Source organism: Podarcis pityusensis (genome assembly GCF_964106645.2).
Source record: "Podarcis pityusensis genome assembly, chromosome: 6".
NCBI classification, from domain to species: domain Eukaryota; kingdom Metazoa; phylum Chordata; class Lepidosauria; order Squamata; family Lacertidae; genus Podarcis; species Podarcis pityusensis.
Window position 1 is genome coordinate 27,702,332 of NC_138030.1, and position 14,929 is coordinate 27,717,260.

Consider the following 14,929-nt stretch of genomic DNA (forward strand, 5'->3'; position numbering starts at 1 on the left):
CTAGGGATCAAATGCTTGTAAGAACACAAGGAACTGAGATGAGGCAATGTGTCATAAAGAACCTGGCATTGAAACCAAGCGGTGGGCATTCGAGTCAAAGACATGCAGGTGGCACTGCACTAGGGTAAATAGTGTGGGAGCACTTGATCTCATAGCATTATTGAAGCAAAAGGCTGAAATGGATACGATTGTGGAGAGATTCTGATTTTGTTCTGGTTAGGGGCAACAGAATATTTAGCCCCTTCCCCCATGCACAGTTTTTCAGCTCTAAATCCCCAGCCCCCAAGCTATTAGCTTTGCAGACACAAAAGCAAAATGCAGGGATGGTACCAAACAACACAGGATTCAAGTATCATTTTGGATTTTAAAAGCCAAACACATTGATATTGACAATGTTTTAACTATCCTGAAAATGAAGCATATTCATGGTAGTCCACAGAATATGTCCTAGAGAATCTGATGTAAGTAAGGAAATGCAAGAAGATTTGATTCTTATTCAAGTTTAAATGAATTGAAAATGGTGGGCTTCAAACTGTGTTCTGGCCAGGATTCCTTGTAAGCTTCATGAGGATTACAGATTAGTAATGGTGACATCCAAATTTCCTAGGGAAAAACAGTCACAGCTTATCTTCCCTTGCAGTAGGGAATGCTGGTTGTATTCTAAGGTCCAACATGCAGGGCTAACTAGTGTGTGCACTGTTGATTTTTGTTTTGGTCAAAGAATAGAATACTTGGGGTAATAAAAATGAGAATTCCCTGGATGCCTAGTTGCAGGTTTGGGCAAGTACTCTTTGGTGAGAAAGCCCCAGCAGAGATTTAAAATCTCAAAATATGCAGCAAAGTAAAGCATGGAAATATAGGCTGTTATGTGGGGATGAGTTCCATAGCTAAGCCTGGCAGGACAGCTTACTCTATGGTCTTAACCCCTTCATGCATTGATTATAATCAAATAAAGCATGTTGGTTATATGAGATTGATTATCCCACACATAGACTGTAGATTAGACCCCAGAATCATCTGCAAAGTCAGTGTTCTTCAACAAATAGGTTGGTGTGGAAAGAGTTCGTTGAACATAGAGACTTTGAAAACCACTGATCTAGAATAAAAATTGGGGCCAGGACCAGGAGTCAGCATTGTTGGGAATCTTCTGAGACCCACATCTCTATAGAAGCCCACAGATGACTTCTGGAGCTTCACAGTCCATTCTGTTTCTCCTCCTTGCCCTGTTGCTGCCCATGGTCCTGCCTTCTTCAAGCATGCAAGCAGTAACAAGAAGAGAGAGTATCTTCTTCCACTTGCTTTGCAGTCCCTCTGGTTGTGCAGGTTGGAGTCAGAGGGAAAAGGCAAGCGAATTTGTGACAGTGGCAGTGAAATTGGTGGAAAGGTTGGCCCTCTCAGAGAGGGGAGACAGAGGGTATCTTGCTCATGACCCTCCCCAAACCGGGAACCATCAATAGCTGCAATTCTTTAGGCAGCTGAACAACGCTTAAATGTCCATTTCAAATATTGCTAGCATAATGCATGAAAATACATTGCTGTGATCCTTTTCTGCCTAGGTCCTTAACTTTGGAGGCACCTTGTCTGAAGAAGACTTCAGTAACTACACTGTCTTGGTGGAAAATCCAGTCCACACAGTATATCAAGGTAAAATGGTACATCTATGACACCTAGGTTGGCATCTTTTATGCCATGTGATTGATTCCCAGTGTCCCCCCAATTTTAAGTTTATAAAAAATAGGTTTAGGAAGCAGATACATCTTTCTGCACTTTATTGCTAATTAGTATCCTGCTTGGAATACAGGGTAAAAGGAGGAGGCCCTAATGAAACCCACAAGCCCAATCCCTGATTCCCCCAAGTTTAATCAAAATGTATACCCCTCCTGCCGCTGCCGCCTCCCATAGTCCTCAAAAAACAGTAGCTAATGAAACCCTCACAAAAGGAAACAAGGCTTGACTTCACCTGTGCTGCTGTAATGCAAATACTAATTGTGGCGCCAAGTCAAGCCTTCTAAACATCTGGCATAGATTGGGGTGTTTTTGTTTTATAACTAATTTTTCTTCTGCCCAACTTTCTGGCAGAAATTAAGACCTGTGAAACACCATGAATTGTAAATAAGTAATCCCTGGTGAATATCTCACTTTCCCCTGCCTCATACCCTTGTATATTCAATCTGGCTTTTCTACATCCCACAGGAATAGAATAGCATGAAAGTCTCTAGCACAGAGCTGACCAAGATGGTACCCTCTCTGGACATTTCTGGAATCCAGCTTCCATCATCCCTGGTCATTATGGATTCCATTATCATTGTGTTTATTTTAGGATTGCAACCCAGACAGTTTTTTTAACCTGTTTGTCCTGCCTTTGAATGAAGAAGGTCATGTTGCAGATCCAGACAGTGTTTCATCTGAAGCCCCAATCCATAGCTGTCAACGTTTTCCTTTTTTTTAAGGGAAATTCCCTTATTCCGAATAGGATTCCTTGCAAGAAAAGGGAAAAGTTGACAGCTATGCCCCAATCCCGGTCCATCACACAAGCAGCTTTTCAAACACTTGTTTCAAAACAGTTTTCCACACATCAGAGGCTGTCACGCTGCAATCTGGGAAAATGAAGTCCTAAGTTGCAATCTTAGGGAACCCAGTGAGGCTTATTTCTGAGTAGACATGTAGATGTTGCACATGAAGTGCCCTTTGGCTTCATAGAACTGTCATTTCAATGCATTCTGGACAAAAGGTGGAAATACCTACCTTTCTTCTTCCTTTACTGTAACAGGCCACCTTGTTCTCAGTCCATCACCTCCACATGTAGGTCCTGCCCTGATCACAGCTCTGAACATCCTTGAGGGTTTCAATATCACCAGTCAGGTAGCCAGAGAAAATATTCTCCACTGGATAACAGAGGTATGACTCATTTAACAGAATATTTTGTTTCTGGCAATGGTGTGATGTGGTCTTGTGCCTTCTCTGAGAACTTTTGGGATAGTCATATAGGAAAAGAAACTGTAAATGGTTGTAATTCAGCATAAACCAACACAGTTACTTGAATGGGTTATTATGTAGTGACAAAGGGTTGAATCCAACAAAGGTTTACTCAAAGTAGATCCACTGAAATTAATACTCTTAAGAGAGTCATGGTAATTTATTTTGATGGATCATCTCCGAATAGGACTAGCATTGGATGCAACGCAAAATTTCTATCATCATGGGTTTTGAGTTAATGCTCATTGGAACTGAAATCCAATTTATTTTATCTGTTATGCCCTAAAAGCCTTATTTTCTACTTGCTGGTTAAAATTTCTTCTAGTGAACCTGCCAGGGAAACATCTCTAGTAAAAACAAAAAAGATAAAGGGACCCCTGACCATTAGGTCCAGTCGCAGACGACTCTGGGGTTGCGGCACTCATCTTGCTTTATTGGCCGAGGAAGCTGGTGTACAGCTTCCGGGTCATGTGGCCAGCATGACTAAGCCATTTCTGGCAAACCAGAGCAGCACACGGAAATGCTGTTTACCTTCCTGCCGGAGTTGTACCTATTTATCTACTTGTACTTTGACGTGCTTTTGAACTGCTAGGTTGGCAGGAGCTGGGACTGAGCAACGGGAGCTCACCCCGTCACGGGGATTCGTACCGCTGACCTTCTGATCGGCAAGTCCTAGGCTCTGTGGTTTAACCCACAGTGCCACCCGTGTCCCGTAGTAAAAACAATACTCAGCACTTAATGTGGTCATCACCACCTAGGGCCACATTCACACCATACATTTAAATCTGTATCATATCACTATATACAGCCATGGCTTCCCCAAAGAATTCTGGGAGCTGTAATTTGTTAAGGGTGCAGAGAGTTTTTAGGAGACCCTTATTCCCCTCACAATCCACAGAGTGGTTTAACAGTCATTCCTTCTTCACAGGAAACTTTGATGATTGCAGTTTGAGGCAGGGAAGGCTATACCTCTCCTAACAACTGTCAGCACCCTTAGCAAACTACAAATCCCAGAATTCTTTGGGGAAAGCCGTGGCTGTTTCAAATGATGTCACAGTGTTTTAAATGTATGGTGTGAATGTGGCTTTGTATATTTGCATAAATGGATTTAGTAACATAAAAATACCAGAGGCTTGCTGCATTCTAATGCACTGTTGTTAAAAAAAAAAAATTAAACTAGTGGTCTTTGCATGAAGACATTATAGTCTTCAGTCAGCTGATTCAAACTATAAGATTTTTGGAAGAGAAAAGAATATGAACTACCCGTTTGCTATTTTTTTTGTATCTGTCTTCCTCAAGGCAAACATAGCAAATAGTTGACGTGTATTAGCTGAAAGCACCTCCTTGTGGCGTATCTTTTAACCATGCATCTTGCATATCATGGGAAATTTGGCCAGTAGCATAAAACATTATTACAGACAACAGTGATCAGGTTCTGTGGCCTCTGAATGTGACACCTTTTCAAAGGGGCACCAGTTTTTATATAGTGGCATATAGATAAGTATTACATGCAGCTCAGCAACCATATTTTTTAAAAGGATAAAGGGAACCAAATCTGACCAAGGAATTGCAGACTTTAGAAACTAGTGACAGACAATTTTTCAACAAAGGAACTTGAAAACTGCGGAACTAGAATTTAGCAGCAAGTTTGATTCTGTTGGTGCAGTCCTTATTTGAGACAGTGGTTTCTTCTACTACATACAACAGGCATCAAATTAGGATAGCAAAACTGTAAACTATTACTGCTGTTGTGAACAGGCGCTATATTTAAGCTTTACATAGAACTGTCACAGATGGGACTTCTTGCATTTCATGGACATTTGGGCCCATTGCTTTCCATGTTTTTCACTATACACCAGGCATAGGCAAACTCGGCCCTCCAGATGTTTGGGGACTACAACTCCCATCATCCCTAGCTAACAGGACCAGTGGTCAGGGACGATGGGAGTTGTAGTCCCAAAGCATCTGGAGGAGCGAGTTTGCCTATGTCTGCTATACACTAATAAATACCCTAACATATGGCCTATGCTTATGCCACAATAAATCTATCTGCTTTTAAGTTGCCACAAGACTCCCTTTGCTTTTGCTGCAACCAGTGATGCAGTGTGGCGGGGGCCACAGGGACACTTGTCCCAGGTGCAAAATTATTAGGGGTGCCAAAATGTCAACACCGGTGCTACCTCAATATAGCCGTGCACTTCCATCGCTGGGCCACATTGAAAATGGTTTCTCTATGCAGAACAGGAAGTGACCTCTCCAGACAATGGAACGACTCTTCTTTTCTTATCTCTGTGGCTGCGATCTTCTGGGTGATGTGGCTCTGATCCAGAAGGGATGAGAGGCTTTTTAGAAAAAAAAAAATTCTCCATATGATTATGTCTGTTGAAAATGTCGCACACACCCTCCCCAGCTGCTATGTTTAACAAATAGCAGAAAACAGCAGCTTCAGTATTTAGGGTAGGGGTTTGTGGCAAAGATTAAGTCACCCCCCAAAAAATCACACCCACACCATACATTTAAAGCAAATTTAAATGCACATTAAAAGCACTTGGCTTACAGTTTCCGGTCACGCCCATGATCAATGGTGGTTGTTCTTCGTAGCCCTCTGGGGCCTGCAAGGAAGTTCAGGCAGGGGGGAAAGAGGATTTACCGGTATGAGGCATAAATCCTCACAATGCTCCACAGTGGGGTCTAGGGAGTTCACTGCATCCCTCAGTGCCACACAATCCCATGTCTGTCAAAGGCAGAGTGGGAATGACCTGGGAGTGTGTCCCCGCCATGGACAAGCCTCCATTACTGGCATGATTTGTGGATGGTTCCTCCTTCATCTGGACTATTGGCTTTAATTAAGAGGCACTCCTGGACCGACATATGCTAATAGGCTGCAATCAATCAGCTGCCAAAAGGACTGGGCCTGGCTTTCTGAAGGCATTTTATGCTTTTCTGAAGCTTGGGAATCCCTACAACAGCTGGGAAAGGAAAGGGGAGGACAAGATGCTTTGTGCTTTCTTATGATTTTCAAATTGTATTTTATTTTCTTGTCCTCCCCTGCTTTGTTACTCTGTCTGAAACTTCAAAAAAGAGGGGGGAGGCTTTTGATTTATGCTCAATAAAGAATTTAATATGGTTTTGCTGTGCCCCCCCCCTTGATCAAAGCTGAATGGATTTTATCTATGACTATCTGGACTGGAGTGTTGTTGGAGGAATGGAGGGGGTGGGGTGGGAGAATGAGCTGCACCCGAACAGATGTGGAAAAGAGGCTGAATTTGAGAAAAGATATTGCTTTTAACTGTGTGCCAAGAAAGAACTCCAGAGGGGAATTTTAATGGCAGAAGCTGGAAGTGCACCCTGTTAGTTATTTATGGCAGTGGCTCCTATGCTAGTCTGTAAACAGCGGAAGGAATGGACCTTGTACCTTCCAGATAAGCACTGCAAAGAACTGAACAATGGAAGATGGTAACGAACTCAGGACACCAGGTCTGGAGCAAAAATGTATATGAAGGACTACACATGTGAACTGGATTTTTTATTTATAAGTTGTAACAGAGACGCTGTTTGTAAGGAGGAAAAGGCAGTCAGCTGGAAGAATGGTTTAACAGCAAGTGAAGGATGAACACTGGACACTAAATAAGAAATGATGCAGCTAGGGGAGGAAATGATTGACATATGTTTGCAACAGGAGCGGGAAACCTGATATTAAGAAATTGCATTAAATTAAAGTAGTTTGGTTTGATTTGTAATAATTTGGAATATATATATATATATATATATATATAAGCACTTGGCTTCCTTCAAAGAATCTGGTGAATAGCAGTTTACCCTCCAAGAACTACAATTCCTAAGATGCTAAAAGCATAAAGTACGGGGAGGGGAGCCATGTGCTTTAAATGTATGTTGTTCATGTGAGCACACAAATCACAGCCTCTTTCTTTTCGAAACTAACAGAAGCCATGCTGGGTATGATTTGGAATGGAAGAATCCTAGTCATGGGATCCAAACGTGTAGCTCATGTCTCACCTAGCCTGACTCATTACTGTATAATAGAGAGAACGGAGCGATAAGTTTAGGCAGAAAGGAAGTGGCACTATCTTGCCATGAGAGCACACACTTCTCACTGTTCAATGGAGATGGAATAGGTGGGCTACTTCATAACGTGACTCCTTTTGTCTTCCTTTCTATTCAATGTAGACACTAAAAGTCGTCTTGGCACTAGCTAGCAGTTTGGGGGACCCTTTCTACGATGTGTCCATTTCTCACAGCGTAGAAGACATGATGAGGTAAGTCTAGATTCATAATGAACAATCATTTTTTATGTTGACATATTCTGTGTCATTTCGTTTAGAGGCAGCCGACTTCTTCTGGGTCATTCTGTCTTCTGGGCAATGGGGAGTAGGTCGAGACCGTCTAACCTGCTGTGGGTGGCCAGACTTTAAGAGAGCTGATGTTGCCTGGCAACAGAGGCTTCACAGATACAGAAAACTAGCACTCAGGTGATATGATGTCATTGACTGGGGGATGAAGCTGAGGAATTCTGCATCCTGAGAGAGAAGTGGGGCTTCTCACAAGATGTTGCCATATGGAGGGTCCTTGTTCCTGATTCCAGCCAGTTGGCCATGTCATCTTCCAGGTTGCTTCATCCCACCCACCCTGTTTTTCTGCCAGCCAGTATTCTGAGCCCACTGACCATGCTGACATGATTTTGGGGGGGAGTTTCACACCCCCTGGGTTATAGCTCCCCCCCCAAAAAAGTTTTTTTGTACTTCTGCAAAATTTTGGGGTCCCTTCAACACTTCTGATGCCTCCCTCTTCTGTATGGGGTGTTGGTGCCATTTTAGCTACCTACCTCCTCCACATTTGGGAGAATAAGGTTGTTGTTGCTATATGCTAACCTTTCCCAGACTGGTACTCGCCAGATGTTTTGGACTACAGTTTCCATTAGCTCCGGACAGCATCACCAGTTGTGAAGGAGGCGGATGGGACAAAACACAACATTTAAAATTCAAAAAGCACAACAGAATAAAACATACTTCTTCTGTTTCATTGGTTTGTTGTTAAATAAATTTTTGGGATAGATTTTTTATACCTCTTTCCCCTAGTTCTAATCCCCTGCTCCCCCATCACAGTATGATTTTAAAATTTATTTTTTCCCTCCCCCCCCCCCTTGTCAATGCAGTAAATCCAAGGCAAATTTCCTGCGACAACAGATTGACTCTCAGTCGTTCCCCTCTGATCATGGCATTCCACATTTCTCCATGGAAAGTGGACCCTCTGCAAGTCAGGTCCTTGTCATGGGACCTGATGACTACATTGTTGCAGTTGTAAGGTAAAGCATTTGGGGCGGGCAACACAGTTAAACATGCTTGCATTAAGATATATCTTTGTTGACATTACAGCATGTGACATGCAACAATTACATAAAATGAAAAATAAAACAAACACTCAGATAAATGTTTCTGGACATATTAACAAAATTGTGTCAAAGTGTATATAACAAAACTATTAAAGTTATTACAGATATGAAATGATGTACTGCTTAGATTGGTGACCATACGTAAAAGGTATTTTGTATCAACAACAATTATAATTTACAGGAAGGGGGAGTGAGGGGAGGGGGGGAATAAAACAAAATATATACTTGATGCACATCAGACTGTGCTGCAAACTATGGGTACTGTTCTACCACATGCCTCATTATTTGTGTAATCAATAAAGTCACACTAGACTGCATAAAAATTATCTTGTTTCTTTTGGCCTCCTGCTACCTTTAATTTTTTGTGTCAGTTTTTCCAATAATGCTGTTTGCCAAATTGCATTATACCATTGGTCCTTAGTTAATGATTTTAATGATTTCCATGCCCTCGCAATAGTTGATCTTGTAGCGGTTAATAGATGTGTTATGACTATTTCATTTCTAGTTTGCAATATATTGTGACTATACAGGTTAAGTAGAGCCAGTCCTGGGGTCATGAGGACTGTCTGCCTTGTAATCCAATATATTTTTGTAAATACTTCCCCCCCCCCATAATTTTTCTATTTTTAGACACCCCCACTACATGTTCTGATATATCCCTGTAGTAGTACATCCTTTCCAATACATGGGAGAAATGTTCAGTTTATATACGTTAGGCGTCTAGGTGCTAAGTTCCAGCTATGCACATTTTAAGGGCTCTTTCCCTGGTTGTTGCCAATATGGATTTGTATTGTGCATTTGTCCACAGTCTGTTCCATGATTATTTTTCAATAGTTTTTCAAGGGTTGGCGACCATTTTGTCTCCTTCTCCACTTGTTTTTTAGATCTTGCACATCCACATTTAGATCTTGCACATTTCTCTTTTGGCACAAATAATTGAGCTAAGCTTCCCTGTTTGGAATGAAATGCTGCTGTGGACATTCCCTTAGAAAGAGGGAGTAAGATTTTTTAAAACAAATGCTTTATAATCAGGTGGATTTTAGCAAAATTCGGCACCTGGGAGTGAGAGCTCTGTTATAATAATAATAATAATAATAAATTTTATTTATATCCCGCCCTCCCCAGCCGAAGCCGGGCTCAGGGCGGCTAACAACAATAAAACAGTACAAAAGTACAGCATAAACAACAGTCTAAAATCATTCGTTATAAAATTAATTAATTCAAGCCACTGGCAACCATTGGGCCAGAGCTCCGCGAAGATTGCCGAGGGAGGGAGTCAGGCTGTGCCCTGGCCAAAGGCCTGGTGGAACAGCTCTGTCTTGCAGGCCCTGCGGAAAGATGTCAAGTCCCGCAGGGCCCTGGTCTCTTGTGACAGAGTGTTCCACCAGATCGGAGCCACAGCCGAAAAAGCCCTGGCTCTAGTTGAGGCCAGCCTAACTTCTCTGGGGCCTGGGACCTTCAAGATGTTTTTATTCGAAGACCGTAAGTTTCTCTGTGGGGCATACCAGGAGAGGCGGTCCCGTAGGTACGAGGGTCCTAGGCCGTATAGGGCTTTAAAGGTTAAAACCAGCACCTTAAACCTGATCCTGTACTCCACCGGGAGCCAGTGCAGCTGGTATAGCACCGGGTGAATGTGATCTCGCAGCGAAGACCTCGTAAGGAGTCTCGCTGCAGCATTCTGCACCCGCTGGAGTTTCTGGGTCAGTCTCAGGGGCAGCCCCACGTAGAGCGAGTTACAATAATCCAGTCTGGAGGTGACCGTCGCATGGATCACAGTGGCTAGGTCAGGGCGAGAGAGGTAAGGAGCCAACTGCTTAGCTTGGCGGAGATGGAAAAATGCCGCCTTTGTTATAGCTGCAATCTGCGCCTCCATGGAAAGGGAGGTGTCGAAGATTACACCCAAACTCTTAACGGACGGTGCTGGCACTAATTGCGCCCCCGCAAGAGATGGGAGTTGCCCCCCCAATCCCATATCGCCCCGTCCCAGCCACAGGACCTCTGTCTTCGAAGGATTTAGCTTCAACCGGCTCCCACGAAACCATCCAGCCACAGCTTCCAAACATCTAGTCAGTGTGTCTGGGGCCGAGTCAGGATGGCCATCCATCAACAGATAGAGTTGGGTGTCATCGGCATACTGATGGCAACCCAGCCCAAAACTCCGAACAAGCTGGGCGAGGGGGCGCATAAAGATGTTGAAAAGCATCGGGGAGAGTATCGCACCCTGAGGTACTCCACACACCAAGGAGTGGCGCGATGACAATTCCCCCCCAAGCGCCACCCTCTGTCCCCGACCAGAGAGAAACGAGCGCAGCCATTGAAGGACTGTGCCCTGGATCCCCACGTCGGCAAGGCGGTGGTCTAGAAGTTCGTGATCGACCATGTCGAAAGCTGCTGACAGATCTAGAAGAATCAGCAGCCCCGACCCGCCTCGATCCAGCTGTCTACGAAGATCATCTGTTAGGGCAACTAGAGCCGTCTCGGTCCCATGACCAGTGCGGAAGCCGGACTGGAATGGATCCAGAGCCGATGTTTCATCCAGAAAACCACCAAGCTGTTCAGCAACCGCTCTCTCAATCACCTTACCCAGGAACGGAAGATTCGAAACCGGGCGGTAATTGGATAGATCTAAAGGATCTAATGATGTTTTCTTTAAGAGCGGGCGCACCACTGCCTCCTTCAGTTCCCCTGGGAATGTCCCCGTGCCAAGGGACAAATTGATGATATCCCCCAGGAGGGCCCGCACCTCGTCTGGACACGCTCTAATCAGCCAAGAAAAAAGCAAATAACATGGTCACGAAACTAGCACTATATTCCACTATATTTCAGAATGTGGTTTTTATGTCATGTGAAATTTGGATATGATGTGAAAATTAGTGGCTAGGGAAGCGTTGGGAAAATTGAATAAACTGCAGTGTGAATGCAGCCATAGATGGCTTTAAAGGAGGATAAGACAAAATGATGGATGATCAGTTTGTCAACGGCTCATAGTCATGATGGATGAATTTCCAGTGGCAACATGACATCAAATATCTGTTACTGGGAAGCAACAGCAGGAGAGAGCTACTGCCCTCATACCCTATTGCTGGATTTTCCATAGGCATCTGGTGAAAAAAAAGGATGCCAGACTAGTCTGAGCTCTGGTCTGACCCAGCAGGACTCTCTTTATTGCCTAAGGTGTTTCAGACATGAGCAAGGGTGTATCAGGGAACTGGGAAGAACAAGGAGCCTGAGAACCATAAGCACTGGGGCAGCAGGTGAATCACTTTGTGAATTTGGATTCTCACAAACTTTTGTGTGTGTCCGTTTCCAGTTCCTTGAACCGGCCATTTGGAAGTGGAATAATGACTTCTTCTGGAATCCTTCTAAACAGTCAGATGCTGGATTTTTCTTGGATGAACGAAACAGAAGGCCATTCATCTTCTGGCTTGGTAATAAATTATGAATTTGTCTGACATGAATAGTCAAATGAATAGTAAGTGTATGTGAGCATGGCACCAATGATTGATGAAGTGCATGTATCCATCAGATAATTAAGATCTAGGAGTCCTTTATTTGCCACGATATGTGTGGTTTTACAGCTGGGCTGGCAAGTTTAGCTCTTAACCTGTTTTCAGAGCCACTTGACTTTCCAATGTGTGTCTACTATAAATATTTTTCCATAAAGAGCCTTGGTTTTCCTGCAGTGAATGTCGTTAGATAAATGTGACGTGATATTATCTGGGTGTGTGCTGTGAAAGATACCCTGTTGCTGGAGTGGGGAAACTCTGGCCCATGAGTCTAATTAGGACTGCTTCGCTTCCCCATTTGGCTCCTGAGGCCATCTTGACCAAACCACTCCCACTTGCTGTACACCTGACATCATATATGGCTCAAATGAAACCATGGTGTACTGCAAGTAAAAACCTCTTAGCTGTGCAAAATAGCTCTTTGAAAGGGGCTTCTGAAGATCCAACAGCCAGCTGACTCAGAAGGCCTTTTCAAAGTGCTTTGCAAAATAGCATTTTGACAGAGGTTTCTGAAGATGTCTTCCAAATACCGTTTCAAAGTGCTATCTTGCCCAGCTCTTTGAAAAAGGCTTCTGACATTCAGCTGATTTGAACCTGTCTGGTAATTGGGTAATGGTATTTATTACCTCAGAGATTCAAGGAAACAGAAGCTTGAGGGGGAAAGGCTCCTATTGATATATTTAACAGTGCTTTGCAAAATTATTTTTCCTGCAGAGGAACTTTATTCAGCCTGGGAAAAGGCCGCTGTCTTTCTTGCTACCCACTGTTGTCCGGCCATCAGAAGGGATGTGTGGGACTTACCTTTGTTTGGGAGCCAATGGTGGTGACAAAGCTTTGAGCAGCATAACACAGGTCAGTCTTCTGAGCACTGATGGATGCTTGCAATATAATATCCTTTCTTACCAAGAGAAAGAACTGGTTCTCCAGGACCAGCCCTGCCAGGGGCAGGTGGGGGGGGGAGGGGATAGATGAAGGCAAGAACAAATGTCTGAGTTGATGCAAAAACACTTTTAAAAAACATTGACCTGTGTGTTTGCGTGTGGTATAGGCGCCATCTTGATTCTGCTTCTGACCGTAAAATGCCTTGGGATGGCACTACAGTTCTTTTGGGCCGAGCTTTTACTGAAGTCGTAAATTGGCTTTGAAGTGTGAAAAGTTGTTCGAACTGTGCTACTTAATACTGTCACTCAGTGTCAGCATGTGACCACCATACTAGTCTTAAGCAGGGCTTTTTTTTCCAGCTGGAATTTGCTGGAACTCAGTTCTGGCACCTCTCAGATGGGTGCCATTGCCATTATAAGAGAACAAGGGAGGTGTTTGTGGTGAATTCTGGCACCTCCTTCTCTAGAAAAATAGCACTGATCTTAAGGGCTTTGACTGCATAGAAGTACTTAATCTTTTTTGGGGAGAGGGAATAAGTTCATAATGGATGCATAAGTGGAGTGTGTGATCATGACTATAGTGCCATCCCTTCAGGATAGCTGACTCCCAGACATTGGAGGACAGGTTTGCAGAATGGTTGGCCCCTGTGAAAACAGGATGCTGGACAAGATGGGTCATTGGTCTGATCCAGCAGGCTCTTCTTAGGTTATTGAATGATGATTTGATGCAGACACCAATACTGTGATCCATACACCCTATTTCTTCTAGTGTACAGATCACATAACTGATGCGTACATAGGTAGAGGTCCAAAAGCATAAGCCACTATGCAGACATACCCACAAACAGGTGGAAGGCAGGTGTGTCAGCCATGCTCCTGCATCTTCACTTTGAGTATCTGAACAAGACTCAAGATTCCATCACAAACAATTCATCAAAAACCTTAGCATCTGCTTCATCTGATCTTTTAACAGGTTTTAGTAAACGTTTTGACCTACAACAAGAACCTGAGTGAGAGTCTTTCGCTAGGCCGGCTTCATCCTCAACTTCAGTCTAATATCCTGGAAGTTGACAGTAAGTATGGATCACTGATCTTTGAAGTCTGGGCTTTTATTATTTCACTTCTGTGATTTCAGACACAAGTGAAACAGGGTGAGGGTTTCCCCCTGAGACATCTAAGATTACTCTGTAATTTTTCCTCATCTTGACATGGTTTGTTGAACCTCATCGTATGGCTGTCGTAAGATGGGAGAATCTTTTTGTATCTGACTACATTGCAGAAGCTGAAAAGGAAACTTCACTCTGGTGAAGTGGAAGCAATGCTTCTGCACTTTTGCTTATGTTACCTGCAATATTAGCCACTTTCCCTCTTCTGCAGTGTGGGCAGAACGAACCTAGGAATCTGCCTTATGCAGAGTCAGGCCATTGGTCCATCTAACTTGGAACTGACTGATAGCAGCTCTCCAGGATTTCAGGCAAAAGACTCTCCCAGCCCTACTTGGATATTCCAGGGATTGAGCCTCAGACCCTCTGCAAGCAAAGCAAATGCTTTGCTGTTGAGCTATGGCCTTTCCCCCGGAAACAGGAAAGAGCTCTTCAGTCTGCTACCATGTTTTCTTGAGCATTGACTCAAGAAATTTGGGGGAGATCCAAGCTCTCTTTCATGTTTGTAAAGCACTTTGATCTGCTCTCCAACAGCAGAAAGGCAGGTAAAATCAACAGAGGAATAAGGAAAGGTATTTTCCTCCCCATCATGGCACATGGGCGCTAAATGGAGGTGGAAAAGAAAATGTGTTTCATTAGTCAGTTCTATTGCAACTGGTAAATAGGGCTGTGACTGCCCCCTCCCCCTGCAAAAACTTGACAGGCCAGATCAGAATCATGGGCTGGTGTTTGACCACCCCTAACTGTATGGTCAAGGGAGTCAAATGCATATTTATTGTGCCATTTTCCTATTATTTAGCTTAGGTACCTTCCCTTATTAATACACCAAGCCCTACAACTCTTTTAAAGCACTTGTGCCTTGATCCTATAGGTAGGAAATGTGAGCATGTTGACACAGATGTTCTACATACACAAGACTGCACATGATTCCTCTGCATAGGGGGGGGGGGGAAAGGGTGGATCCAGGGATCTGCCTTCCTTGTGTTCCAGTTG

General features: G+C 43.6%; 1 protein-coding gene across 1 annotated transcript in view; it reads left to right on the forward strand.

Annotated features, from left to right (window-relative positions):
• GGT7 (gamma-glutamyltransferase 7) overlaps nt 1-14,929 on the forward strand; it is a 43,689-nt gene that overhangs the window by 22,099 nt on the left and 6,661 nt on the right. Inside the window, exons 8-14 of the mRNA XM_081009243.1 lie at nt 1,557-1,644; nt 2,771-2,898; nt 7,165-7,253; nt 8,150-8,299; nt 11,697-11,814; nt 12,607-12,744; nt 13,747-13,846. Coding sequence (XP_080865369.1) covers nt 1,557-1,644; nt 2,771-2,898; nt 7,165-7,253; nt 8,150-8,299; nt 11,697-11,814; nt 12,607-12,744; nt 13,747-13,846 — 811 coding nt within the window. The remainder of the gene's footprint in view (nt 1-1,556; nt 1,645-2,770; nt 2,899-7,164; nt 7,254-8,149; nt 8,300-11,696; nt 11,815-12,606; nt 12,745-13,746; nt 13,847-14,929) is intronic.